General features: G+C 55.1%; 2 protein-coding genes across 32 annotated transcripts in view; both read right to left on the reverse strand.

Moving 5' to 3' along the window:
- Positions 1-433: 433 nt before the first annotated feature.
- Positions 434-6,510, reverse strand: usp6nl (USP6 N-terminal like). Its single transcript, XM_049760374.2, has 14 exons — positions 6,289-6,510; positions 5,409-5,476; positions 5,198-5,277; positions 5,065-5,104; positions 4,922-5,002; positions 4,751-4,858; positions 4,576-4,685; positions 4,455-4,503; positions 4,258-4,378; positions 4,090-4,184; positions 3,917-3,982; positions 3,738-3,837; positions 3,518-3,670; positions 434-2,639 (listed from the first exon to the last, which is right to left on the reverse strand). The coding sequence occupies exons 1-14, from the start codon at positions 6,341-6,343 to the stop codon at positions 1,432-1,434; spliced, it is 2,334 nt and encodes a 777-aa protein (XP_049616331.1). The 5' UTR covers positions 6,344-6,510; the 3' UTR covers positions 434-1,431.
- A 3,820-nt stretch (positions 6,511-10,330) lies between these two features.
- The window catches only part of LOC125991946 (CUGBP Elav-like family member 2), an 85,194-nt gene continuing 68,153 nt past the window's right edge, over positions 10,331-27,371 (reverse strand). For 6 of the 31 annotated variants that reach the window (XM_049760382.2, XM_049760405.2, XM_068649633.1 and 3 more), the window contains 13 exons: positions 26,474-26,670; positions 24,698-24,780; positions 22,589-22,637; positions 21,396-21,530; positions 19,391-19,470; positions 17,457-17,618; positions 16,967-17,030; positions 16,046-16,183; positions 15,160-15,288; positions 13,958-14,167; positions 13,741-13,843; positions 13,512-13,656; positions 10,331-13,411 (listed from right to left, as the gene is read on the reverse strand). In XM_049760382.2, the coding sequence (XP_049616339.1) occupies positions 13,211-13,411; positions 13,512-13,656; positions 13,741-13,843; positions 13,958-14,167; positions 15,160-15,288; positions 16,046-16,183; positions 16,967-17,030; positions 17,457-17,618; positions 19,391-19,470; positions 21,396-21,530; positions 22,589-22,637; positions 24,698-24,780; positions 26,474-26,670 (1,696 nt within the window). In that variant the 3' untranslated portion in view covers positions 10,331-13,210. Of the gene's footprint in view, positions 13,412-13,511; positions 13,885-13,957; positions 14,168-15,159; positions 15,289-16,045; positions 16,184-16,966; positions 17,031-17,456; positions 17,619-19,390; positions 19,471-21,144; positions 21,185-21,395; positions 21,531-22,588; positions 22,638-24,697; positions 24,781-26,473; positions 26,671-27,371 lie in introns of those variants that run through there. The other 25 variants (XM_049760411.2, XM_049760394.2, XM_049760383.2 and 22 more) reach the window with 24 other exon arrangements.

A 27,371-nucleotide genomic window follows, 5' to 3' on the forward strand; every position in this document is an offset into this window, starting at 1 on the left:
AACTAACCCGAATATGTACAGTAGTAACCAGCCCTCGTAGTTTGTAACATACGCATTCACGTGTTGACTGATCTGATGTTCACCGATGAAGCAGACCTTTCGGACCATTTGAAACGAGCGTGTTGCGGCAGGGAGACAGAAAGCCTGCAGGGTTGCCATCGGCATGGGCGGGCGAGATGGATTTGATTTTAAGATAGCAAAAATCTATATTTATTCACGTAATATTTCAGTATACGACGCAGTGGGAGCATTCCTTTCAAAACTATTCGAAAGGACTTATTCTAGGAGATGTGTTCGGAGCTATGACGATGACGCCCTTGAGAAGTTGCTCAAACACTTGAGAGGGACGAATTGGCATCAACGTCCGTACTGCCCTGCCCTTTGCCACTAGGCGGCAGGCTTTAGCCAGTTCTCCTTTTTGGTAAGACATGACAACTGTTGCATTTTTTGTTTATTAAGCCAAAATATGCAAATGCAAGCGAGACGTTAGTCTTGAGACGAAGCAAACTCTCGACAGTGTCGACAAAAAGTCAATGGAACAAGTTAATGCAAACTTGAGGCATGTCTAGTAAAAATACAGCAGAACAAAGACGCAACGCAACGCTCCAATGCGTCACCAAGGCTCCGATGCGTTGAAGAAGAGACGCACCGTAGCTCACTCGACAGTGTTGACAACAAGGAAATTGCATTTACGCAAATTTGCCCGCGACTCGTCCGAGTCCAGATAAAAGCAACTTCAAGTCAAGTAAATGCGGAAAAACAAACCAAACCAAATAAAATGCAAGTCCTATTAACAAATGTAGTGACAAACAAATGCGGAAAATCAAATCCAAGTTATAGTAACAAATGTAGTGACATCATCAGACCCAAAACTAGAAGTAGCGCTCACGAATGACATTTGTGTTTTGAATCGAAAGCAAAAGACGCTGGCTGGCTGGCTGGCTGGCTGGCCGGCCTCACCATGTAGTACTCACAGTGTTATTCAAATCCAAGCAATCCAAAGATTGCACTTCAGTTAGTCGTAATGAAGTAAAAACAAAATGAAATCTAATCAAAAGCGGAGGTGTTTCAAAGTGTCTGTGACATCCAGTGAGTGAGTTCTTTCCTCCACTTGAGAGCTCCAGTGTCAACTTAGTAACCAAAAGAAAGACGGGCGGGCGGGCGGGCGGGCGAGCGCTCACTTTTTGTCTCTCTGGTGGATACATTTATCCTCTTGTTAGGATTTACATTTAAAATCCTCAGCCTTTATTTTCAAGCTTTAAATTACCTGTTGCAAATATAAAGGGGAGGGAGCGGCTGACTTGATTTTGGCACCGAAAGCCACTTGAGCCACTACGCCCGAGTCAGTAGTTAGGGGGGGGATGAGTCAGAATCTACTCGTTAGGGGCACCGAACCAGTACATGACTCCGACGGCTGGTGTGTACTTGCGCTCAGAGCAGCATGGACTCCTGCATGGCAAAGGCCTCCTGCGCGTGGCTGTAGTACGCTCCTCCAAACACCCGGGGGAGCTGTTGGCGAAGGACGGGCTGCTGCGTCCCGCCGTCGCCGTTCCCCGGGAACTCAAACGCCTCCACGGGAGACATCTGGGCCTTCCGGAAGCTGGGCGAGCGGGGCATCCCGCCCGGGCCCTGCGCCGCCGCCGCCTCCTCCGGGCCCCACTGGGACTCCAGGGCCCCCCCTTGGACGCGCCCTTCTAATCTGTAGTCCAAAGGGGCGTGGGCCTGTGCAGGGGAGTAGATGCGGGTGGCGCTCCTCCCCTGGGGATCCAGCTGCAAGGGGGTTGCTCGGGGACGGTGGGGCGGCTCCCTGCGCCGGCTTGTCACGTAGTTCACGAGCGCCTGCTCCGGCGACACGTGGTTGGGCGTTTGATCCCCGCCGGCTGCCGCGTAGTGTCTGGACCTTGGGTGAAAGATGGGGACCTCGGTAGGGGCCTGGTGGTGGTGGTGGTGGTGGTGGTGGTGGGGCTTTTGCTTTCCAGGGAAGCGGCTGTGATGGGCAAATGACACCGCGAGGGGCTGGGAAGGCGTCCCAAAGCCGGACTGCGCCGTGAAGACATTCTCGCCGTAGCCGCGAGCGCCGTATGAGGGGATCTCGCTCTGAGGCGTCCGCATCCTGGTTGGGGGTCTCTCCAGCTCCAGGATTTCAAATTCCGTCTCCGGTAGCCCGGGAACATTGTCGTACTGGGAGGCGTCGGAACCGCGGTTGGCGCCCGTGACCGAGCCCTTGGATCGCTCCCGGTGCTGCTCGCCCCGCGGGCCCTCGTCCTGGCCGGAAGGGGCCGGAGCGTAGCTTACTGGGTTCTGCGGATTCTCCTGGGCCGCCATGGCTTTGGCCGCTTCCAGCTTGGTCTCGGAGGGCTTGAACCAACGGGGGCCGAGGTCTCGATGAGCGTCGGCGTGTCTGTGCGGCCTCGGGGTGGGCGTCGCCTCCCTTTCTGGCGAGCGCTGCCCGTCGGAAGCCACCTTGGGGTGACCGTCATACCTGGAAGCGTCCGGCGAGTCCCGCCCTAAGCCGCACTGGGGACGTTCGGGAGCGGGCGGCCCCGGGGGCTCGATGTGGCTCCGGCCGTTGACCGCGTGGTTCACCGGCAGGTCGGGAAGCTGCCCGAGGGGCTTCTTGGGGAACTCCTCATCTTGAGCTGCCAGAAATAAAAAGAGAGCAAAAGAGAGTTGAAAGGTCCGCTCCAAGCCGAGCCGTGTCATGTCATTCGTGGAGGGGGGGGCGGTGCAGAGTCACATCACAACGGGGACAGACATGAAGTCATGCAAGTCCACTGCCAAAGAAAAGACAGTTACATTCAGGACCACACTTCAATGACACAAAACTCAAAGACACTTTGGTCTCAGGATGGGAATCCTTGGCACAGTTGCCCGGCCGGGCACGGAGCCAGACCGCCGGTCGGACGGACGGACGGACGGTGAGGGAGTCGTCGCTGCGGGAAGGCGTGCGGTGAAGTACAAGCGCAAAGTCAAACGGCCTTTGAGGGCAACCATCCCCGCCCAATGCCCGCTTTGAACCGACACGACGGACTTCAGGTGTCACGAAGGGTCGGTCGGGTGGGTGGACTCGGTCTAGCATATTTCAAAAGGAAACGGGCTTTGGGGCGGAATTCTCCAAAATTCTGGGGGGGGGGGGTCTCCGAGATGCCCATCTTTACGCGTTCTACCATCCGGCGTTTGTTGTCGTTGAGCATTATTTCACCCAAACGAGTGAAAAAAATAGAAGCAGCGTCAGCCAAAGGGGGGTGGGGTGTGGCTCCACACAAAAGCAAAGTGTCAAACAGACAGGACGACGGACGGATGATCATGGGTGGGGGTGGGGGAGCGAGAGCGGTCCGGAAATCCCACCGGTTGGCGTTGTAGGAGCAAAAGTGGCCCCCACTCACGGCCACCTTTTTGCAGCGCTTGACTAACGTTTGTTCGGAAGAAGAGCAACAAGAGAGGAAGGTTAAAGCAGAAGGCAAGTGAGACGCGCGGCAGGTCACCGTACGACCACAACCCAAAGAAAAGGCAGCACCTGGCGCCGGCAACTCCAGCTTGGCCCTTCGGAGCTCCGCCGCCGAGGCTTGCAGCTGCTCCACCACAAAGTCGTCGTCGAAAAAGAAATTTTTGGACAAGGTGACCTGCAGGAAGTCCACTAGCTCCTCCATGGGCAACTTGAGCAGGTGCTCTGGGGACAACCAAGGCAAGTGAGCCGACAACGGCGGCACGGCGCCGACGGCGTAGGGCGGACTCACTCTTGTGCAGTTTGAGGACGGTGTAGGACATGGCGGGAAGAATTCTCTCGCCCTCCAGGATGTAGATGTCCCAGATCCTGAGAGTGAGCGTGAAAGGAGTCTGGGAAGACAAAAGAAAAGTGCACATTTGCCTGGCGCTTCTTCAAGAGATCAGCCGTGCCTTTTTGTGAGCCGCTCACCCTGTCCAGGAAGCACTGGAAGAACCACTTCATGGTGTAGAGGCTGGTCCGAACCTCTTGGCTGTCCTGAGGGAGGGAGGGAGGGAGGGAGGGAGACACGAGCCGTGAGCGAGCGAGCGAGCGGGCGGGCCTGTCGGCTTGGCACGGCGCGGCGCGATGTGACGCCCGCTGACCAGATGACGCTTGAGCTTGGGTATCATCTTCTTCAGGATGCGGTCGTGGTGCTCCTGGAAGCGCATCAGCTTGGGGAAGCCGGGGACGAAAAAGCCTGGGGGGGGGGGGGGAGCAGAATTAGAGCCCTCGGAGGGGTGGCGGCATTCGTGGGCTCAGACTCTCCCCACCGTGCATGGCGTGCTTGTGTCCCGACAGCAGCCTGACCAAAGCCCAGAAGGCGTCTTCTTCGTTCATGTAGATGAGCAGCAGCGCCGTGATCTGACTCATGCCCTGGCAGTAGCCCACCTCCTGCAAAGGATGAGGACAGATGGCCTGGCCGCTCGCCCGACACGGCTTCCCGGGATGACGAGGGCTCGACACTCACCAAGTTGTAGACGGAGTAGGCCGTCAGAACGTGGAAGAGGGCCTGCTGCCTGCGATGCAAGAGCAAGCCATGAGCAGCTGGCCCGGCAGAAGCAACAGGCCGCATTTCGGGAGGAACCCACTTGACGTCGTAGCGGTGCATGAACATGATGTGATCCCTGTAGGTCCGGTTCACGTCCAGGTCGATTTGGCGGACGTCGGGAGACGAGGCCTTGGCCGTGGCCTTCAGCCTCTGCGGCCGACACGACGGCCGCGTCAGCCCGCGGCTGCAAAGGACGGCGCAAAACGGCGGCCCACCTCGTAGAAGCCCTTCTTCTCCTCCTTGATTTTGGGAACGTCCAGCAGGAGAGACCAAACTTCACCTCGGAGCTGCAGCGGGATTCCCTTGTAGATCCTCCGCACAAGCTGGGCCAAAAGACAAGTCAATCCATCCATCTGCACGGCGGGACTTTGGCCAGAAGAACGCACCTTTTCACTGTTCTTGTATTTGTCCCAACTCTTGAGCATCTTGAGCCACTTGGTGGTCCTCTCCACTTCCGTGTGCTTGTGCTGCACAGGCCGTGGGTCAAATGAGACAGCGGAGCGCTTTTGAGCGTGTGCAGACGGCCTACCTTTTCCTCCACCGCATCGTAGGCCGGAAGCTCCGTCTCGCTTAACGCAACAAGGATGAAAGACTGTTTGTGCCTCTCGCTCGCTCGCTCTCTCTCTCTCCGTGTGTGTGTGTGCGTGTGCCCGCGCGCTTACTGCACAAAGCCAAAGCGGTCGACGACCTTGTACAGGTGGAAGTTGGTGTCCTCCCAGGGCTCCACGGTGGACTCCTTTCCCTGGAACAAAAACACGTGGCGGGAAGCGTTGACGCGAGCGCCGCTCACGCGAGCGGCGCTCACGCGAGCGCCGCTCAAAAGTTCACATCCCGTGCCAGCTTTTTCCACTTCCTTCATCCCGATGAGCCAACCTTTTCATATTTGGCCACGATCTGGGCCCGTTCCCGCTTCACGCCGGCATCCTGATCGCTGTCGGACGCTGACGGGGGAACAAAACAAAACAGGAGGCACAAATTAGACAAAGGCCAACAGAATGTGGCAAGGCGCAATTTGTTTGGAAAAAAAGGCCACCGAAATGAAGGCCGGACTTGCTTTTGGCTCTTGACGAGCTGCTGCGTTCTCCAGCTGCACTCCGCCGCCACTACAATCAGTTACCGCCACAGGCGTAATAATGACAGTGCGAGCGAGAGGCGAGATCTCATTTGCCGTTTCCGGTCGCCTCAGCTGCGGCGTCTGCTCGAGCAAATCCGAGCGGAGCGCCGACCAAAGGCGTCGTCGCTTTACCTTCCCCTTGCGTCCCCAAACAGGGGCGTCACGACCGACGGCGCCGGAACGAGCGGCGAGCGCTCACAATGCCGCCGCTTGTCGGCGCCTGTCCTCATTCCCGCCCGCGACATTCCCGCGCCAAAACAACAACAGCTGCTCTGTTGGACGGCCGCGGGCCGCCACCTTCACAAATACCACCTTCCAGTTCTTCTCCCTATTGGGTATTTTAGCAATGTTTGTTTTTTTTTCAGATTGAAAAAAAAGAAAAAACCAAAACAAACATGTTTGAATTCCCGGCCGGCCAACCGGTCCAAAACAGGACAGACAGGCTTCCCAACGGACCGCTCCCGATGGACCCGTCGGGCAAAAGGTTTTGCCGAGCGCAACGCAGGGGAGCTCAGCTTTCGGCAAGTTCAACAAGGACGCCGGACGATGAAAGCAGCAGCAAGGGAGGGAGGAGTGGCCGGCAAAGGTGAGTGCGGCTGGCTGAGGAGAACGCACGGACGCCCGCCCGCCCACACGCACCTTGGAGGGCAGCGGACGACGACACCAGCTCCTTGACCATCTGCAGCACTTGCATGCTCACAGCGGTGGCGGGGTCCGGGTCGGATGGGGGGCCTCGCCAGCGTCCCGTCGCTTCCCAGCTCCGTGGCGCAGCGTCGGCAATCACGCTGACACCCCCTCCTCAGATGGCGCTGTCCCCAAAAGGGGAGAGGCGTCGCTCTGGAGCTGCGGGGTGTCAGCCCTCCCTCCCTCCCACCCGCCCTCCTCCCCCTTTTCTTCTCCTTCTCGCCCTCCTCAGCAGCGCCGCTGCCGTCGCACGTCCTTTGGATGGATGGAAATGAACGTGCGCCTTGGCTCCCTCTCTCTGGCTTCCCTCCCCTCGCCTCCCCTCCCCTCCCCTCCCCGAGAAGATGGTCGCAGAAAGCACGCCCTCGCACAAGTTCATTAGAAATCAATCCAAATCAGAGCAAAGCAAACGCCTTGTTATACTCTTGCACATTATTGTACTTAATGTGTCATTTCATTGATTTCGTAATTGTATTTACTTTTATTGCAAAGTATTTTTCTTAATGGAGCGTTACATCGATTTTATTTTTATTTATATAGGACGGTTTTGAATACATAACTTAACATTTAACTGAAAGCGTGATTGCATTTTTCAAGCATATTTTTGTCAAAACATTTTCATTGAGTTCCAAGTGTTTATCCTCTCAGCATTTCCGTTACACTCCTGCGGCGCAAACCGGGTTTCCCGAACGAACGGCACGCATGAGGCGGCGCGACGGCGTCATGAGACGGAAGGTCTAATTAGCCGCGTTGCCATGCCTCCCGCTCTCGGTTGCTAGGCTGTGGCGGACATTTTGTGGGAAAAAAAAAATCACTGCCAATGGAAAGTGAGTTGCTCGCAACCGTCGGGACCGTCATTTTTGAGAGCGCTCGCTGTTGTGGGGTGGCTTGAATTTGCAATTCCCGTGCTCAACTTGGTAGCAGGTCAACAACGCAGCTGTGCTCTGCTGTGCTGTGCTGTGCTGTGCTGCGCTGTGCTCTGCTCTGCTCTGATGCCCCCGGGCTTCATTTCCTCTTGCTGCCCCGTTCTACTCCTATTCCAGCACAACTCCCTTCCTGTCATCAGACACCCCCAGCCCACGCCAAGCCATCCAAGATAACACGCATGTGATCACGTCAGCATCAGAGACCAAACAGAAGCAGGGCAAATGAACCACATTCCAATGCACAGTTGGCATCCCGTGGCACGCGGGCCATTTGACAGCAACCGTGCCAAAGGAGGTGGTTGTTGGGCAGCACCTCGACAACGCAACTTTTTGCTCAGACAAGTGTACAACAACAACTGGCGAGGAATGGCGCTTGTCATGAAACCGAGTCAAGGCAGTCCGAAACTCACTCATGGCAGGAGCCCGGAGGCGGAATCTCTGGACGGGTGTGCTCGTTCTCCGCTTTCTTCTTCCTCCTCGAGGCACTCATGACCTGCGCGCACAAACCAAACAACATTCGTGTACACTTTGAGAGAGCCGGCCGGAGACAGCGGAAAACGTGCGCCACTCACAAATTTCACTTTGCTAAGATGGGGGCACTCGGGCCCGGACCCGACCCGACCCGCTTGAGACCGACCGACCGACTTCCAAAGCGGCCGTGCCAGTGCCGAGACCCAAGACGTTAGCCTGCCACATTGCTGCTGCTGCTGCTGCCGCCGCCGCCGCTGCTGTCATCACACACCGGGAAGGAGCGTTGACAATGACGGTTCAATTGTCCCGCCAGGTGCTTGTTTACTGGGTCACGCTCCAAGTGCAAAGCCTCCAAGTGCAGCTAAGCCGCATTATCTTGAAGCAGGACAGGAGGGATGGAAAGGCGCACCATTGACTGGCTCCTTACGTCACTTCTCCTTTACACGAGTTATTTATTAATTAACTTATTTATGTATTTCTATAGAGACTCATCTCAAGCGGAACTGTAAGCTATCTTTCGATAAGTCTGACACAAGGAAAATGAACTGCAATGTCCACGCTAGGCACACATCAAGAAATGAAATCGTAGTAGACCCATTTATTTTGAAGGAAAACGCCGGAAAACGAATCGTGCTAAGTCGGCTAAGCCCGCACTAGTGGGCGCTTGGCTAGGTAGGCCTTGGAAAATACAAATAAACACAAAGTTTACCATCACAAGACTGGCCGTGCGCTCTTAATCAAACGCCAAGGAATTCAAAGAACACTCCCACTAAAGGAGGATAAAGCCACATTGGAGTTGACGCTGCCAATGGAGCTCGGCCGGCCGTCCGTCCGTCCGTCGGTCGGTCGGTCGGTCAGCGGAGCCCGCCCCGCAGTGCCCCCACACCCCCGCCAGCTCGGAACGACAACAAATCAGCGTCCGCTGAGCCTCACCTTGCGTTCAAGTCGACGTCGTCGCTCCTGTCGTCGATAAACCGGCGCGGCTCCTTCGCCGTCCGGCCGGCCATGTACCAGGAAGTCCGGGCCACTTCTCAAACTCTGCCGCGGAGGAGGACGTCAGGCAGCCAGGTAGCGATGCGCCGCCCCGCACGACCCCTCCGCGTGCCACTTCCGGGTTCGCCTCCATGCGTCACGACAAGTGGACGGACACCTGACTGACTGACTGACTGACTGACTCACTGGACAGCCTGACTTATGTTTGAGTTTCTGCAGCTTTGCCACCACTGTTCTCTTTTGGAACGTCGACATTCGAAATGTTAAGAGCGCAACGCAATCGTAAAAACGCAAGCAATTACACACGGGGTGGAGCCTTGTCATTCGAGCGTGCTAAATTGTTTCAAAGGTTAACAACTTTTAGCCTTGTCATTCTAGCGTGCTAAATTGTCTCAAAGATTAGCAACTTTTAGGCACCGTACAAATCGCCTTTAACGTGGCGAGCAAGAATGCCGAACAAATGCTGCAATTCTTCCATCATTGGAAATCTGGGCGAGTGTCGCGAATAACCGCCAGAGGGCAGCAAAGCACCGTCAAAACACGTCAAGCTTTTTTTTTTTTTTTTTTTCTGAGACCCAAGGAGCTTGCTTCTTTCGTCACTTCAACAAAATCGGGAAATAAACAAGCTCTTCCTTTAATCAACACTTCATTTTAATTACCTCCTGAATGTCAGGGACACTTTTTTTTTTTTAAACCTCAGTAAAAGGTGCAGCAGGGCTTTTCAAAAGCTACAAAAAGGACATTTTAATCACTTTAGTCAAGCCACTTTGAAAGAGTGTAGTTGATTTTTAGGTCAACAGAGAAAGACGAAATTTGCAGGGCAAGTTTATCTTGAGTCGAGCAGACCCAGCAGAAAGTCTGAAAAAGATCGAGTTGCTTTTAAGCGCTCATTTTTGCCGCATGAAGTCCAGGGACGCTCAGTCGGCCACTGTGGTTTCACGCAGCCCTTTTCAGATCATTTTTTCCGCGATCTTTGGCCTGTCGAAAGATGTTGGAGAATTTTGCCGCGGGAGAACAACGCCTAGCAGCGGAAGACGCTGCAATCTTTCAGCCATGATTAATTCAAAAAAGACACCTTATTCTATTGAATGTGGTCAAGATAAAAAGGAAACCAACGCAAAAACAGACCTCAGTGTTGGAAATACAAGCAGGAGCAGCAGGAGCAGCACAACATCCAAACGGGTGGAGGCAAATCCAAGGGATGAGGGTCGGTGCCGCAGATGTAATATGGAGCGAGACGGACGGACGGGCGGGCAGGCCAGATTAGCGGGCTTCAACTCCTCAATCAATATTTAATAAGAGACGTGGCGGCCGCAAAAGCCACCGCGCGGCACTGCGGATTTGGCGGCTTATCGGCGGGGAAGGACGCTTGCGAGATTTGAAGGCGGCGAGAACCAGCCGCCTGCGCCAGGCCGGTTTGACGCAAATTGCGGAATATTGTCCGGCCGGGAGCGGCAGGTGATAGATAGGCCTCAACGGGACAGATAGCAGCACGGGAAGCTAGCGGCTCCATCCAACCTTTCCCTCCGCATAGGGACAAATAGAAAGACGCGCATGGTCAAACCACACACGGAAACTTTGCTCCACAAAAACACAACCAAGAAAAACACGTTTTTAAAACTCTTTTAGTTTTGGAAATACAAAAAACAAAAACAAAACAAAAAGAACACGGGAACAAGCGTTATTTGGCAAAAATCACACACAGACATTTTTTAGATGCTCCAAAACACTCGACAAGTCAAAATGCAAAGAAATCACAAGCTTATGATTTTTTTTCCCATTTTGTTTCCATAAATAGCACTTAATCAAAGACGTGATTAATTGAGGAAGGCCGACAGAGAAGTGACAAGATCCAAAGTTACAAGCAGCGGGAGAGCCCCCATGTGAACGGTTCAATGAAAAAAGAATTACAAACAAAACGACCCACAGAGGAACCACGCTTGTGCTTGTCAAGTGAACGAACGCCTCATTTGACTTTATTTGTCAGCCAGCCAAATCACGGAAAGGTCTTGCAAAACAAACCCGTCGGAAGGAACCCTCATGTTGGCAGAGAGAGGCGCGCAAAAGCTCTCGGCCGCTACTCAAGAGGAGCTTTGGAAATGCGGACAGGAAGGTTTGCTTTTGTTCCGTGCAACGACAGTTGACGCCGCTCGCGTGCACCGGCTGCAAGCCCTTCAACAAAATGCGCAATTGGCAGGCAAGACGACGACTTACTCCGTGAGAACGACGCGAGCGAGCGAGCGAGCCTCTTCCAGGGCTCGTCCATGCACTGCGCAGATGCGGACGGCCGACGCAATTTGACTGAGTGAATCCAGAAGGCAGGCAAGCAGGCAGGCAGGCAGGCAGGCAGGCAGGCAGGCAGGCGACGGCTGGGTCCGAGAAAGGCGCAGGCAGGCCACCTTGGGAGGAAATCCGCCAACGTCTTCAAAAGTGGTTGGTTGGTTGGTTGGTTGGTTGGTTTGGCAAAAGGTGGTGGTGAGGCTGATGTCCCTGCTTAAGGCCAGTGGTGAGCATCTTGTGTACAAAACAGCGCTGCTTTTCTATCTCGCTCTTTTTTTTTGTTTGCAAAAAATAAATAGGCGAAGAGGCTGGAGGGAGGGAGGGAGGGAGGGAGGTTTCTGGGTCAGGCGTCGCGCGACGACGCCGGGCCGCGTAAATTTGCTTTGGCTTGTTGACGGCGCGCGCGGCCGGCAGGAGGGAGGGAGGGAGGGGAAGGGGGGGTGGGGTGGGAGAGTGCGGCTCCGCCCGCCCGCTCGTCCGCCCGCCCGCCCGCCCGCTCACGCTGTGCTTTGCTTCGAAAGTGCCGCGCCCGACCGAGCCTGGACCCCCGTGTGCTAAGGCTTGCTCGTGTGGGTGTGTGTCTGTTTCAATGTGCGTGTACGTGTAGACAGGTAGCTTAGTTTGAGTGTGTGCGCGCGCGCGCGCGCGCCTTTGAGGCTTGCCAATGTGTATACGCATGCGTCAGTCAAGTGTGTGCATTTGCATCGCGCGAGTGCGTGTGGTTCCAGTGGAAGTGTTCACACTTGGGGTCTCTCCCGCACAACAACAACAACAATAACAACAATCATAATAATAATAATAATAATAATAACATTAATAATAATAACAACAACAAAGTGAGGTCTTGCACAATTGTGTGCGTGCGTGCGTGTGTGCGTGTGCACATGTCTAGAGATATATAGAGAGATTTAGATTTATATATATGTGTGACACATGGGCACTTTGCATTTTTTTTGTACATTTTTACAAAGAGAACAAAAGTCTAAATAAAAAGCAAACATGACATTTTTCTCAGGCAACAAGACCGACCACACAAGTGAACAAACTCTAGCGTTTTTCTCGTTTGAAATCGAGAATGTTTTAAATATGAAAACACTGAGAAGAAAATACGCGTTAGCAAATCATCATCATCATCATCATCATGTCACAAAGAGAAGGAGGAGGAGGAGAAGAAGAAGAAGACGGCGACGGACGGTACGCACGCACACGCGCTAGGCGGGAAGTCGCTTCTTCCCAATTTGGCACTAAAGTCCACTTTTTGTTTTTCAAAATCTCGGTTATAAGACAAAAACACAAAACGCACGTCTAAATATTTGGTTGCCATCACATAGACAAATCAAATCATGACATTGATGCTCCACAAGCTGACATTAGAGATATAGAGATTCATAGATTTCTTTCCATTGATATAGATTTGACTCCTTTTATCGAGCTAATCAAACGACAACCAGTTAAGCGGAAAAAGAAGAACAACAAAAAGAACAACAACAACCAAAATCCAAACAAACAACAACAAATTTCTAAGAAAGGCTATTGTTCAAGTAAACTCGAGTCTTCTCTTTCAAAACGAAAAATAAGGTCAAAGAATAGATGAGACAAGAGCGTCTTGGACTTGCTTGCCATGAGATATTAAAAGTCACGAGAAGCACCGACATTTCTTTGTTCTTTTGTACTTGAATACATTGAAAGAGTAGAAAATATAGGTCATCTCATCATGTGCATTGAAACCACGGATTGTCTGTCTGGGAGGCAGTTCAGCAAAAGGGCACACAAGTAGGTAGCATTTCTCAAATCTCGCTCGCTCGCTCACCCCCCCCCCCCCCCTTGTTGTTGTTGTTGTTGTTCCCCTTGAAACTACTCTAGAAAAAAGTGGTTCTCTATATAGACTTTAGTGAGAAACTCCTTATCAAAAACTTTACACGGCCTGAAAAATGTAAAAACAGCTTCAGAGTCCAAACTGTGCGGAAGTAGTCTTAAGCTGGGCGTCACACCAGGGCGCCACGCCAGGGCGCCACACCAGGGCGCCCCCCCCCCCCCCACACACACACATAAACGCGTCACAAAGGAAAGACCAAGCAAACGTTTTTTGTACCAATGAGTGCAGCTTTTGTGTCGGTTTCACATTGATTTGTGGTTGTCACCTCACCAAAACATGAGGTCACATGCAAAAAAAAAGTCAAAAGGTGATCCGAATCCAAAGAAAATGTTCAGTAGGCGTCAGCGTTGGGGTGAGCGCGGCTCAGCGCAGGTGAGGAGAAAAGAGAGAAAAAAAAAAAAAAAAGACACCAACCTTGAGACGCTTGAGTTTTTGTTTGTTCGTCTGGCGGGCGGTGGGGCCAATGACAATGTTTTTGCTGGGGGGGGAGGGGGGGGGGCGAGACACGCAAGCCAGGCATGGAGATGATGTTCTGGAAGAGGAGCACAACAAGAGCACAGTTACTCCCGAGACCACAGCAAAGCACACTCGGTGGCGGCGGCGGCGGCGTTTGCCGGCCACACCTCACTCACCCTGGCCCGGCCCGACATCAGTAAGGTTTGCTGTCGTTCTTGGAGCGCTTGAGCTGCACCTTGAGCCGCTTCATGCCGATCTGGAAGCCGTTCATGGCCTGGATGGCCGCCTGCGCCGACACCGGATTGTCGTAGCTCACGAAGCCTGAAAGAAAGAAAGAAAGAAAGGAAAAAAAAAAAAAGGCCTCTGGCAGTTTCCGTCGGGCGTCGGGAAGGCAAAGCCCCTTACCGAAGCACTTGCTGAGGTTGGTCTGTTTGTCGATGAAGACTTTGGCGGAGACCACGTTCCCAAAAGGCATGAACATCTGCAGGATGTCCTGGTCGCCAAACTCCTGCGGCAGGTGGTAGATGAACAGGTTGGCGCCTTCGGGACCTGCGGCTCACAGCGGACGCCGGTCACGCCCATCCCTAATCAAAAGCCATTGAGCGCTGCTCACGTGGCGTACCTTCCTTCTGGCTGCCGGCGGCGCCCTGCTGCTGCAGCAGCGACTGGCTGTAGAGGGTGGGCAAGGCGGCGGCGGCGTACTGCTGGATCCCTGAGTAGGCCTGCGTCAGCGCGTCCATGGTGCCCGCCGCCGCCGCCGCCGCCGCTGCCGCCGCCGCCGCCCCGTTGGCCAGGCCGCCGCCGCCCAAGCCGCCGTTGAGGGCCGCCATACCTGAGAGCATTTCGCCAACTTTACATCCGTGCCGACCAAGAAACCAGAGCGCGCTCGGCTTTACTCCTCGGCCTCGGCTCCGCTTTTGCCAAATGAACAATCATTGGGGAAAAGTTTCAACGTCGCTCTGACGGCGTTTGCAATACAAGTCGATGGAGTCATTCGGTTCTCTTTTTAACGTTGCCGTCGACCGCGAGGTCACTCGGCACGCGGTGAACGCGGCGGCGCTCATTAGCGCCATGTCACCGCTTCATTTCACCACCCGGTGCAACTTGTCGGGAGGGGTGGGGGGGGGGGGGCGTCCTGTCGTCTCGGCGTCAGACGTGAGCAAATAAATGATCACTGCGGCACTCAGGATTATAGGTCACTCATTTATTCTGGAATAATTGCACCGCTGACCTTTGCAATTCAATTAAGGTTTAGATGTGTTTAAATGAGGGCGAGTGGGGAGGATGTGCTCAAGACCCCCCCCCCCTCCCTCGCCACAGACTTCAACTGGGGCAGCGGATGCGCTAAAGGTCAGCGGAGAATAATGTGTCGGAAGCTCGCCTGTCACAAGAGCCAATGAAGACCCCAGAAGGGGGCGGGGCACGGTGGGCGTCAGCACAGATTTACATCAGCCGACTTTCACGGAAAAACAATAACAACGCTCACTTTCACAGCTTTGTGCTCTTTTATGCGACGCTACATCGGCAGGTGAAGCAGCACGTGGCTCATTGCCCAGGGTTGATTTTCAAAGGCCTGCCTGCCAAAGCGGAAGACTGACCACTGCCGATGCAGCAGGAAGTAGCAAAGGCCAACTCGCCAATGGATGGTTACCACGGCAACATAACAGGCACGAGAGGGACGGAGAGGCTTGGGCCTTGGGAGCGCATCCTACGAACCGGGACACGTCTACTGACGCGTGCCAATTGGGCGTACTCGTAGGAGGCGGAGTCGAGGCTCCGAGGCCCCTTTGTGCGGGTGTGGCAGATGGCAGGACGAATACTCACTGTTGACGCTACCTGCTAGCGCGTTAATGTTGTTGAGGCCGACGGTGGCGCCCGCCAGGCCCTGCAGGGTGCCCAGCGACGTCAGCGAGCTCATGCCGCCCGCGCTGGAGCCGGCGGGGGCGCCCCCTGCTGGACACACAGGCAAAGATAAACGCCGTCAGGGCGGGGGACGTCGGCAAAAAGCCGAAAGCCCGCGGCCGGTCCACCGAACCCCCCCACCCCCAAAGATGGGCCAAGCCGACCGACGAGCAAAGAAAAAAAACAAAACACAGGAGCACAACAACCAGAAAAAAAGATCTACGCGTGGGAAGGGCCGCGTGTGCGTGAGGTGACGATGAACTAGCGGTTCCATGCAGGCTGGTGGCCGCAGGTGGCAGTGGTGAGGCGCAATGTCCACCGAGAACAAGGAAGAAGAAGGAGGGGCATGTGCTAGCGCCTGTATTTGGAGCCTACAGGCGCCCACAGGCGCTTGTGCTTACCCAAAATGCCCAACCAATCTGCCCCATCCAAATTTCACGCAACCATTTGCACGTCTTTATCTAAACTCATAATGCCATTTTCTTTGTTCCTAAACTCATAATGCAAGTTTTTGGTATCTCAATTCATGCTCAAGTTTTTGTCATTTCGGTTGTCAACATTTTGAGCCTTTTTTTTTTTTTGTCCCTATACACTTTGGGTAAGCACACGCAGTGGAATCCCACAAAAACAAGCCGGTAGCACCGACAAACAGCCGACCAAAAACAAGCACGCTCACGCACGCAGGCACGTACAAGGCGTGTCACACAAATGGCCGACGGGTGATCGGTGGAGTTTGGCGGCAATGTCGGTGAGCGATCCCCCGGCGCCCGCGTTCGGGGCGAGCCGACGGACGGCACTGCGGCGTTACCTGGGCTGGCCAGCGCTCCCAGGGAGGCGGCGCCGGAGGACAGGGCGTTGGCGGTGGACGGGCTGGCGGAGTTTTGGGCCGCAGCCGCCGCCGCCGCTGCCAAAGTGGCCAAGTTCTGCAACTGCAGTGCGCTCATACCTGCAGAGAGGGGGAGCCACAGAGTCAAGCTGGCTCACCAGGTAGGCAGGTAGGCAGGCGGCCGGCCGGCCAGCCAGCCGGACAGCCAGCCAGCCAGCCAGCCAGCCAGCCAGCCAGCCAGCCAGCCAGTCAGGGGCCTCCTGGCTCAATCGGGCGGGGCGCAAGTCCCACAAAACACACAAGCCGGTGGAATCAACTTTGCCGTGGTGTCGTCGAGGAGCCGGGCCGGCCGTTGGCGCCCAACGGACTGCGGAATAAGTCTTTGAATTCCGGGGCAAAGACACTTTGTCAAAGACCTCGCCGAGAAGGGAACTTCCGGGAGAAAGAAACATTGCCGAAGGCCAAGAACACTTCTTTGGAGACAAAGACATGATGGTGCTCAAAGAATGGCAGAACCAAGACACTTGCATGGCCAAAGAATTCAGGAACAAGGACAGTCAGACACTTTGCCTCAGACAGAGAGGACAAAGCGAGTTTGTGAGGCACGCTGGGCGAGCGCGCCGAGTGGGAGGAAAGAGCTCAAAGTCTGCCGGGACGAGGCCACCGTGCTAGGGCGGGCGCACCGACGCACGCCGGCGTCCAGCGATCAACGCCTGCCATTTGAGTCCAGCCCCAGCGAGCTGCCGGGCAAATCTTTGCTGGGCCGGGGCTCGATCGATCTCGGGGGCGGGCGACCGACCGACCGACCGACCGACCGACCGACCAATCTCATCGGCCGGCAATGCTTTTGGACGGAAAGGGAGGCGCCGTGCCGCCTCGTGCCGTGCCGCGCCGGAAACTCACCCGCCATCTGCTGGATCCCGCTGAAGGCGCCCAGGTTGCTGGAGGAAGTGGCCTGCTGGAGCAACTGCGCACAAAGACATCAAAAGAAAGCTTCAGTTTGAGTTCCCGTATCATCCTTTTTGGGGCATGACTCGCCGGGTGGCCGTAGTAGAAGCCAAAGCCACTTTTTGCGCCCGATTGTTTCAAAGACGGATGAGAGGAAATATTCAAAGTTTCATGGCGGCCCACCAAGAGCTCCTAAAAATGACTCTCATTCATCTGCCTCCTCCTTGTCATTCCCTTTATGTCTAATTTGGGAAGGCTTTGTGGTCGGGGTTGTCATGGTAACAAAGACCAGAAGACCTTTAAAAGGGCTCATCCTTTTGTTTGAGACAAAGGCTGAATTTAGCTCCTCGCCTCCAAGAATAGTGCCCGGCGAAGATTTCTACCTTGTCGGTAGTGGAAATGTTGCATTGAGCGTACCAGAGGAGGCGGCGCCGCCCGATCTTACCGCCAAGTACTGCGGGGTGAGTCCGCCCAGGCCCGTCAGGCTCCCCCAGGTGGTGGCGCTGTTGAGCTGCTGCATTTGCTGGGCCAGCTGCTGCTGCAGACGCCGCTGCTCTTTGTCCTTCTGCGTGTCGGCAAACTTGACCACCATGGGGGATGAGCAGCCCTGCCGCGCGCCGGCGCAACGGGACAAAACAAAAACAAAAACAAGCGTTTGCGCCGTCGCTCTTTGCGCCATCCAAAGTGTCGCTCGCTCGCTCTGCCGTCGTGCCATTGCACTTGTCGGCGGGGGCGCCACTTCAAAGCACCCGAAATGACACACACGCACACGTGCATGCGTGCACGCGTGCGCAGACAGGAAGCCCGACTCCAAAGCCAGCGGGGTCCACAAGGGCTCACTTATCTGCGAGTCCAGAAAAAGATTTCCCCACTTCTTCAACTATTTCATCAGCTGAGCAAGTGTGTGCGTGCGTGTGTGTGTGTGTGAGAGGGAGAGCGATTGGATGACCGCAAAGAGCAGGAAGGAGCGGCAACACTTGAAGATTGAGACATTTTCATTATCTCTTTAATTGGGGAGACTGGGCGGCCCACTCACTTTCTGTCTGTGTGTGAGATTTTTTTTTTTTATTTGAAGGGGGGGGGGCAAGATTGAGTATGATCGGGCTTTGTTTTGCCACCATTTGTTTCCCCCCTTTGCCAAATTTGGATCATCTTTGCATCATAGCTGTCCAGTGCATTTTGCTTTTCTTCTTGGTGGGTCTGATCACCAAATCCAAGTCAAGGGGCTCCGGGGCCGAAGCGAGACGGCAGACGCAGAGCGAGGCAGGGAGGGAGAGAGCGCTCCTTTTCGCCTTCTCCTCATGATAGACCCAAGCGTCGAGCACTTTTGCCATTTCAAAGGCAATTCTACGGGACGCTCAAAACGGCAGGCGCCTTCTTTTTTGGACTTCCGACTGGCAAAGTGCGGCTCCGGCTGTGGGGACGAGCGCTCAAATCTCTCCCGAGGGACAAAATCCCTGAAATGAGCCGGTTGCCCTTGAAGCAAAGCGGCGGACCTTCTGTCTGTGTCTCTCTTCAGCCGCTTCGCCAGAACCTGCCAGCCAACGTCACGTTGCTAAAGCAGCCATTTCGCAGATCTCAAAATGGCCGCCACCAGGCAAAATGGCAGACTGCCTTTTCCAGCACGCACGGCTTTGTTGCTTCGCGGCCGCACTCGCGAAGCGGCCAACGGAATTTGCCCATCCCGGACGGGAGCAATTTGCCCATCCCGGACGGGAGCTGACACAAGCAGGCGCCGGAAAGACTGGCGCTCACATGTGCGTGCGTGCGTGCGTGCGTGCGTGATGGTGGTGAGGCCCGTCAACCAATCGGGAGTCTTGCTGGCATCCGCTTTGATTAGGACATGACATTCAGGTGGCGGGCGAGTGCAGGCTGGCGCCACGCGAATGTCACGCCATAATGAGACGCCGGATACGACAGTGTCAACATGCACGCAGACAGACAGACAGACAGACAGAGAGAGAGAGACACCTGCGCACATTTCTACTTCTGGCCGTTCATCCCCTCCATACATCCATTTCTGGCTCCATTTCCCCGCACACCACGCTCCAATTTCATCGGCGCCCCCCGCAAATCTTCGCCACCGTTCGGCCTATAAGCGAGACCGAGACAAAGGAGCCTCCGGAGGAGCCTCCGGATTGCGGCGAACGTTCGAGCGAGGCCGCGTCCTGGTGCGGAGGCATGACGGTCAACTTTGATGGCGCGCCATAATCACAAGGTCAGAGCTGACGGAAAGACGTGAAAAGGCAGCTGGTGAAATTCGGCGCCCCACGCGTGCAAAGACTCTTTGGATTCAAAGTGAGTCCGACCGCTCAAGTGGCTGCAACACAAATTCATCTCCACATTTGACGGCGGGTACAGGATGAGAGGGTACGGTACCTCCATCGTCTGAGACTGGTGCATGGCTTTGATTGCATTCTGTGCCATAGCTCGGGTGGAAAACGTGACAAAGGCACATCCTGTAGGGAGGGAGGGAGGCAGGAGGCAGGGGAAGGGATGGCGGGACAGCGGGAGGGAGGGAGGGAGGGAGGGCAGGAAGAGGAAAGACGAGAAAGAACAAAAACAAGACAAAAGGGTTGGACACGTCGTCGTTATAAAAAAACCACAAGAGACCCAAAAAACAGAGAACGGGACAACGAGTGTTGTCGGTCGCTATAGCAACAACAGCGGGGAACAAGCACGGCGTCGTGACAAGCGCAGCCCCGCCCTCTCTGCATCCGCACGCGCCATCCCGAGCCGAGCCGAGCCGAGCGCGGGGAATTTCGCCGCAAATCCAGGGAAAACAATTGCTGGACTCTTGCACATGCCTACCCATTTGAACTCTCGAGGGAGGAATTTCAAAAACAATTTGACGGGACCACGATTCCTGAAAGCGAGCCTGAGAGGATGGCCAAAACTTTTCAACCGGCACTCTTGAGCTGTGCTCATAGGTCGGTAGATAGGTGTGTCTACCGGGAGTGCGCCCCAAAACATTTTGTTGCTGCTTCTAAGGACTTCCACCCGGGGACTTTCACCCGGGGACTTCCACCCGGGGACTTCACCCGGGGACTCCCGCCCGGGGACTCCCGCCCGGGGACTCCCGCCCGGGGACTTCCACCCGGGGACTTCCACCCGGGGACTTCCACCCGGGGACTCCCACCCGGGGACTCCCACCCGGGGACTTCCATCCAGGTCGTGGTGTCTGCCCCCCACCAGATGACTGACGGGGAAGTTGCCCTTTTCTCAAGCCATGGGTGGCCAGAAAGTCAGCTTGAAGCGTTTGGTGCCCTGAAATAAAGTCAAGCTGGTCGCTTCTTTCCCTCCCTCCCTCCCTCCCTCCCTCGGCCCTAAAAATACCTCTCGGCAAGTCGTCCTTTTGTGAAAGTAGGCTGGCTCCCTCGGCCCGCCGGTATGATCCATATTTTATTAATAGCGGCGCGGCTCCTCTGACTGATGGCGCAATTTTTAATAGCGGCGGCGGCGGGGTGAGGGGGGGCCGGCAGGTCCCGGGACTCGCTTTTGGACCCGTTTGTTTGCCAAGCCCGGTCGGGGGCCTTTATTAGCGGGCCAAACCGACGCGGTGCTACTTCTTCTTTTCACTTCCAGACATTTCAAATATTGATCAGGACAAAAGAGCGGCGCTGGGGGCAAAGAGGTCGGCGATGGATGGCCGGGCGGGCGTTGGCAGGACAAATTGCGACAAAAAGCGCCGTCGCCAGAGAGAGCGTGCGTGCGTGCGGCGCGCTGAGAGAGTCAAAGCCACAACAAAGCCAAAACAACGACACGAGAACCACAACAACAACAACAACAACAACACACGACTGACAAGATGACACCGAAGCTGGCAGGAAGAAGAGGAAAAAGAGGAGAAGGGGGAGGGGCATGAGGGAGGGGCACAGGAAGCACAGGTGGTGGCTTTGAAAATGAGCTAGCATTTGCAACTCTCCCTGGAAGGCCAGGCTATGAACCAGCAACCGCGTGGCTGACCTTTGCCCCCGGCCTTTTGGGGCCATTTCGGGGGCGGCCAACTCCACATTTGCGAGGCGGGTCCGACCCGAGGACCCACGTTAAGAAGCCACGGCGAAAGTTCTGTTTTGTCAGGTAGCGGGCCAAATTCAGATTTGAATGGGTGCGGGGCGTACTTTCAAGCGAACCTTCTGGGTGAGGACGGCAAGGTGAAGCGCACGTACAGGACTGATGTGGTGGTGGTGGGGGGGGGGGGGGGGGTTGGGAGGAGGAGGGTGAGCGGAGCGGGGCGGGTCAGGAAAAAGGGGTCGGGGAGAGAGGGAAAGATGCTATATAGAGCCAAAATATTCCCACCGCCCACAACAGCCTCAAGATGTCCGCACTGGAGGCTGTTGCGGATGGAGGCCAGCGGCTTCCGGCACCGCGCCACGCCACGCACCTCGACTCAGACCGTCGGGGCCCCGCAGGATCCGGCACTCCTCGATCTGGCCAAAGGCGGAGAACATGACCCGGATGTCGTTCTCGTTGCACTTCTTGGACACCATGCCGATGAACAGCTTCCTGTCTTCCACCGCTGTGGCCAGAGCGCACAGAACAAGGTGAGCAAGACCACCGGGAGGGAGGGAGGGAGGCAGAGAGAGAGAGAGAGAGAGAGAGAGAGAGAGAGAGAGAGAGAGAGAGAGAGAGAGAGAGAGAGAGAGAGAGAGAGAGAGAGAGAGAGAGAGAGAGAGAGAGAGAGAGAGAGAGAGAGAGAGAGAGAGAGAGAGAGAGAGAGAGAGAGAGAGAGAGAGAGAGAGAGAGAGAGAGAGAGAGAGAGAGAGAGAGAGAGAGAGAGAGAGAGAGAGAAGCTTTTCCACAGTGTCACAGAGGCCGACCGGAGCGCTCGTTGTCCGCAACTCAGGTGGCCCTCCTCCCTCCCTCCCTCCATCCATCCATCCGTTCAATGCTAATCTGATTCCTTTTGGTGTCAGCGGCGGGCGCGGCAGATGTATCAGCAAGCGCTCTGTTGCACTCGGGAAATCAATAGCGCGCTTGTTTATTTTGCTTGTTTGCGTCTTTTAAAAAAAAAAAGTAAGAAGATAAGTGGCGCTGGGCTACGTGGACGCTCCTTTGCGAGCCGTCCGCTGGCTCAAAAAGCTGCTTAGTTATCTCGTAGTTTGCTGCGGCTGGCGGCCCGAGCACGGCCACTCCACTCGCTGGCCCCCACTCCCTTTCCGGAAGTCGGCCTAATAGAGCTCGCGGCGTCCATTCATCACGCTAACGCAGCCTTTATTTCCAGGTCGTTATCGTTAAGTGGATGGATGCGTGCCGAGTGCGCGCCGCTCCGTATTTCACCGCGCCGCCTTTATGAAGTCACGCCGCTGCCGCCATCGCCACCGTCGCAGCGGCTCAAATTTGGCCGCAGTTTCACGCCAAAGGGCCAGCTGGCAAACGGAGAACATCCATCTCCAGCTCTTCCTTCAATAGCGTTTATGAAGGTGGGAAGTGCTAACTAACTCTGCCGTGCTTCACCTCACGCCAGCCAGCCAGCCGGCCGGCCGGCCAGCGCTCGGCTGCCTCCTGACTGGCTGCGCGTGTGCGTGCAGAAGACGGCAGGCTTTTTTGTATCTTCCTTGATTTTGGAGCGCTCACCGTTGGACTTCTCGCTGTCAGCGGGCTTCATCTGGATGGGGTGGTGCATCTGCAAGTAGACACAAGAGCCAGTCGGTGAGTTTCAGCTTTCGGCGTCCTCAAATTGGGCATCTGATTGACCCCCCCCCCACCGCATCGAGTCGGAAACTAATCCAAGGCCGCATTGGCTCTGGTCACCCGCCGAAAGTGACGGCATTGGGATGTCCGCATTTTTTTCTTCTGGCTGTGTCTGCTTCCTTTATGGGGGATTATGTCGCCGTTTGATGTGCAGAGAGACGGATGACAGCGATTCTCCGAATCTAGCGCCAAATCAATCACACTCAAACGCCAGCCGGGTGTGTGCGTGTCTGTGTGCCCTTAGGCTCAGTCGCAGTGCCATTCAAGACTTTGATCATCCAATTCTAGCAAGTCTCCCTCCTCCTCCTCCTCCTCCTCCTCCTCCTGCCGGTCTGTGCGTCTGTCAGTTCACGAGTCTGCCTGAGGGGGGCGGCCTGACGAAAAGCAGGCAAACTGGCCTCAATCTCCAAAAAGATCACTTCATTCTCTTAACACGTCAAAAATGGACGACAACGTTTTGCCCTCAACAAATAAAACTTTTAGCTTGAAGAGTTCAAATCTAGAAGCATTTGAATTCTTCCCTATTTTGTCCAACTAAATATTAAAAATAAAACAAATCAAATAAGCTTCCCCCGCCCCTGAGAAGCTGGCAGCAACCTGCTCAGCGCTTGTGCCGTGCACTCGGGCAGCCTCCAAACATCCTTGAGCGGAAGCCAATCAAAGGCCTTTCATCTGAGGAAGGCAAAGCCGAGTGCTCCGGGACCAAGGACGCGTCCTACGTTCACCGCCGTCCTTGCCTTCATCCCTTCTGGAGGGCAGGCGGGCGGGCGGGCGGGCGGGCGGCGCTTGGCGGCATCTGTCACGCGCAAATCAAAGCCTTCAATTTGCCGGAAAGACGTTCGGGAATCGATAAGGTTGCGTCGCCTCAAACGTTCCTTGTGACCAAACGCGCCTTGAAAGGGAAAACGAGGCAAGGAGTCCGAGAGGCCCGAGGGTTTGACTTATTAGTGGGTGTGCACATTTTTGCAAGCCATTCTCAAGCTCACTCCATCATTTCTTGGTTGTAGGCCTCGCTCATTTGGAAAACAAGTCTAGAAATGCTGGCTCTCGGTGTCTCCGAAGCCGGCACGCCGAACAAGGGGTGCGCAGACTTTTTATAACCACGGCACGGCACGGCACGGCACGGCTTCTTTTGGAACGAGCGAGCGGGCGAGACGCATTCATTGCTTTGGCCTCAGCCGCCGTCTGCACTTTGCCTCGGTCGGTCGGCGTTGTTAATTTGCGGCGTGGGCGTCTACTTTTGCCTCACCTTTTACTCGGCCTTTTGTGCGCTGGAAAGAGGGGGAAAAAAAGAAAGCAAATGCAATTTTTCAGTCTCCACTCAAAGCGCCAGTCCAGACCCCTACGCAACCTCCAAAACACAAACTAAGAAAGAAACTTGCTGACTAAGTCAACAATTGAATCCAGCAGGTTCATCCCATCAGTGGAGAGGGGAAAAGAAGAGATGCCACTCTCTGAAATAATGGAAGCTTTCCATTATTTTGTTTGGAAAATAACTCTAAACAAAACATCCTTTGGATCTAGAAAATTGAGCTTCTTTTTTCTCACTTGTTTTGATCAAAGCATGAAAAAAAAGTATTCGTGTAATATTGCATTTTGATTTAAATTTCCCTGTGCTATTTGGAAGGAAGCAGAACTCCAGGTAGTAGAATAGCTAGCCAGTCCACAACTGAAAAAGCCAAGTAAGCGCGTTAAGGGCATGGAGCTGGCAGTCAGTCGCCACACCACGCAAGCGTCTCCCTCCCTCCCTCCCTCCCTCCCTCCCTCCCTCCCTCCCTCCCTCCCTCCCTCCCACCGGCAGGATTACCGGCCGCTCGCTACCTGAAGTGAAAAGGCCAAAGGGGGACCGAGAAGGAGGGGAGGACCGATTCATGGCAGCGTGCGTAATCGCCAAAGCGCCCCCGGGCTTTTCCTTCCGCAGCTCGCTCGGATAAGAGGCTCAAACGGAGCGTTGCTTTTCCAGAAAAATGCAACGATTGGAAAGACGCTCACCCCTGTTAAGGTCTTGATGTTGTGCAGCGCGTTCTGAGCTTCCAGGGCGGCTTTCCGCGTGTAAAACGTCACAAAACAGCAGCCTGGAAAAAAACAACAAAAAAAACAGACAGATCAGCCACAGAATGACGCCGACGCTTGTCGACCACTTGAAAACGGGGCCCGGCCGCCATCAAGGTCCAAAGATGCCCTTTGGACTTTTGATCGGGCACGGGATGGACCAGCCCCGTCCGTCTCCCGACGATTTGGGCCAGATGAAATTTGTCCAAAAACAGGAAGTGGCGAGACGTGACGCTGTGCCACGTCAACGGTCGGCCTTGCGACAAAGGCGGGAGCGTGAAGGAGGACGAGGTCGCAAGGGTTAAGAGAAGAGGAGCGGCAGAAGCGGCTGTCAGGAATAAACGCTATTTATTCCATGTAGGTCAGCAGTCACGCGGCCGGCGCAGCCGCAACGGGCTCTCCGGATGCGGCAGGCGGCTCGGCTCACTTGAAAATCACATCAAACACAAAACACATGAGAACGCGCCAAACGCCTGACTCGCTCGCTCGCTCCCGTCACACCGTCATTTGGAAGAGCGGTGCCGGCCGTCCTCAGCCCAGACTTTGGCCTCGCCAGCAACAAAGTGCGATGGTGGCGCCGGCAAAGCCTTTTCCATCCGAAGTTCTGCAGCAAGTACTGACCCATCCGCTTGGACCCGAAAGCCACGTTTTGACGAGTCTGCTCGCACCATGGTGGATTATCAGCGCTGATTTGCGTTCGCGAATGAAGACATCGGGCCTGTTGTGCGGCGCATGCGGCCAGGCGCCATCATGAAGATAAACCGGCGCCGACACGCAGGCGCACCACTACGGAGGTTTGCAGCCGGCCGGCCGGCCGGCCGCTTTGTGTTTACCCCTCTGGCTCTCTTTGTCTCACTGGCTCTCCATCTCCTCCACCATCCAAATCTTTCTCCTCGCTCGCTCGCTCGCTCGCTCAGGCAGGCAAAACAGAACCCCCCCCCCCAAAAAAAGGAAAAAACAGGAAGATACTTTTTCCAAAAGAGCAAAGGAGTCCATTTCTCAGTGGCTTGACGCCACCTCATCTGGTTATGAAGTCCAAAGGCATTCAACTAACAGTGCAGTCAGCACAATTACCAAAGGACACAATGATGAAATGTCACTTGACGTGGAGATGGCCCAAGGATGGAGCGCAAACGTGACCATTCTCGGATCATTTTGCGGCTCGCCAAATGCCAGTTTGTGCAGTTATTGCCTCTTTTTGTTTTTGAGGAAGAATGCGTCCGCCTCACCGGCTCCCCGTCTCGCCTCCTCGCCTTTTCGATTTGCTTGAGAAGTTTTCTCCAAATGTGCTTTTCCGCCACAATGGAGCGGCGGCATCGACGGCCGCCGTTTGCGCTTTCGGTTTCCCGTCCCGGCCTGTCTCATCAGGGGTGTCACACTTGGCCTCCCGCCTGCCTTCTACTCGGCTGGCTGGATGCGCCTTACTGCGGCGGCGGCGGCGGCAACGGCGCTGTTGTTGACGAGCTCGTCAAAGGTGTTAAGACAAAGACGGCGGCACCAAACCCCCCCCCTCCCGCTCCTTTCGCTTCCGATCCGTTTGTGTGGCTGGCACGCTTAAACGGGCAGCGGTGCCACCGGCTGGGGACCTCGCTTTGTCTTCAAATGCGGCCTCGTTTCAAGCGACCTTCACTTTCACAACTCAACTTTCCGCTTTGCTTTGTAACAAAATGTTGCTTTGTGACCTGGCTTCCTTTTGCCTTTAGCCTACGTAGGTACCTTTGCTCTGCGGCGGGTTCTGGCTGCGGTCCCGCAAGATGTTGATCTGGTAGACGGCGCCGTAGGGCTCAAACAGCTCCTTCAGCTCCTTCTCCGACCACGAGCGCGGAATCTGGCCCACGAACATCTTGATGGCGTCCGGGTCGGGCTGGTCCGAATGCTCCAGCGCGCCGTTCATCTTCCCGGCCGTGCCGTTACTGCGCACAGAGACAAACAGACTCTTCTCCTAAAAAATCTGCTTTTGTTGATTCAAATCATTTTTTCTTTTCCTTTTTTCGCACGCACCGCACACTGACTCGCTGGTGCACATTTGCACCTTTCATATGATGATTAGCATTTACTGTACGCCGCGAGCATCGATGAATAATGGCTGATTACATATATTTTGTGTGTGTGTGTGTGTGCGCGTGCGCGTTTGCGCACACGTCGGTCGCCATGGTAACATGGCAGTACACGCATGCCACACCAAGAGAGAGAAAAGCATCAGATAAATGTCACGCCGACTAATGAAAGTGCAACGGTGCCCTGGCGCTCGGCTAGCCGTGCGCTAACGAGCTGCCGTACGCTAATGAGGACATGAGCGCGCGCGCTCACTCACACTTATGCACGCACGTAAGACAACAGCGGGTAGCAAGGTTTCGCTTTTCCCTCAGCAAAACGAGGGAAAAAAAAACACGCTAACGATGGTTAGCGCGACTCCAATGAAACGGCACATCCCGGCGTCATCTTCATTCATCTAGTTGCTATGGCGACAGCGGGACGTGCTCGGCGGCAACGGAACGTTTCACCCTTGACACTTTTACACAGACTAATTGCATCGCTTAAGCGCTCCGGATGTGCCAAGAGATTCCGAGAGAATTTCATGGCATCTGGAGGGCGGGGGAGCCGCCGCCGCCAC

The sequence above is a fragment of the Syngnathus scovelli genome, chromosome 22, assembly GCF_024217435.2.
Source record: "Syngnathus scovelli strain Florida chromosome 22, RoL_Ssco_1.2, whole genome shotgun sequence".
NCBI classification, from domain to species: Eukaryota; Metazoa; Chordata; class Actinopteri; order Syngnathiformes; family Syngnathidae; genus Syngnathus; species Syngnathus scovelli.

Bases quoted from the DNA above. Each gene is read 5' to 3' on its own strand.
- usp6nl (XM_049760374.2), bottom strand. From the start codon at position 6,343: ATGCAAGTGCTGCAGATGGTCAAGGAGCTGGTGTCGTCGTCCGCTGCC. The intron at 5,105-5,197 runs GTAAGCGCGCGG...TGTTGCGTTAAG, and splicing joins GACCGCTTTGGCTTTGTGCA to CGAGACGGAGCTTCCGGCCT. The intron at 4,686-4,750 runs GTGGGCCGCCGT...TGTCGGCCGCAG, and splicing joins AGAAGAAGGGCTTCTACGAG to AGGCTGAAGGCCACGGCCAA.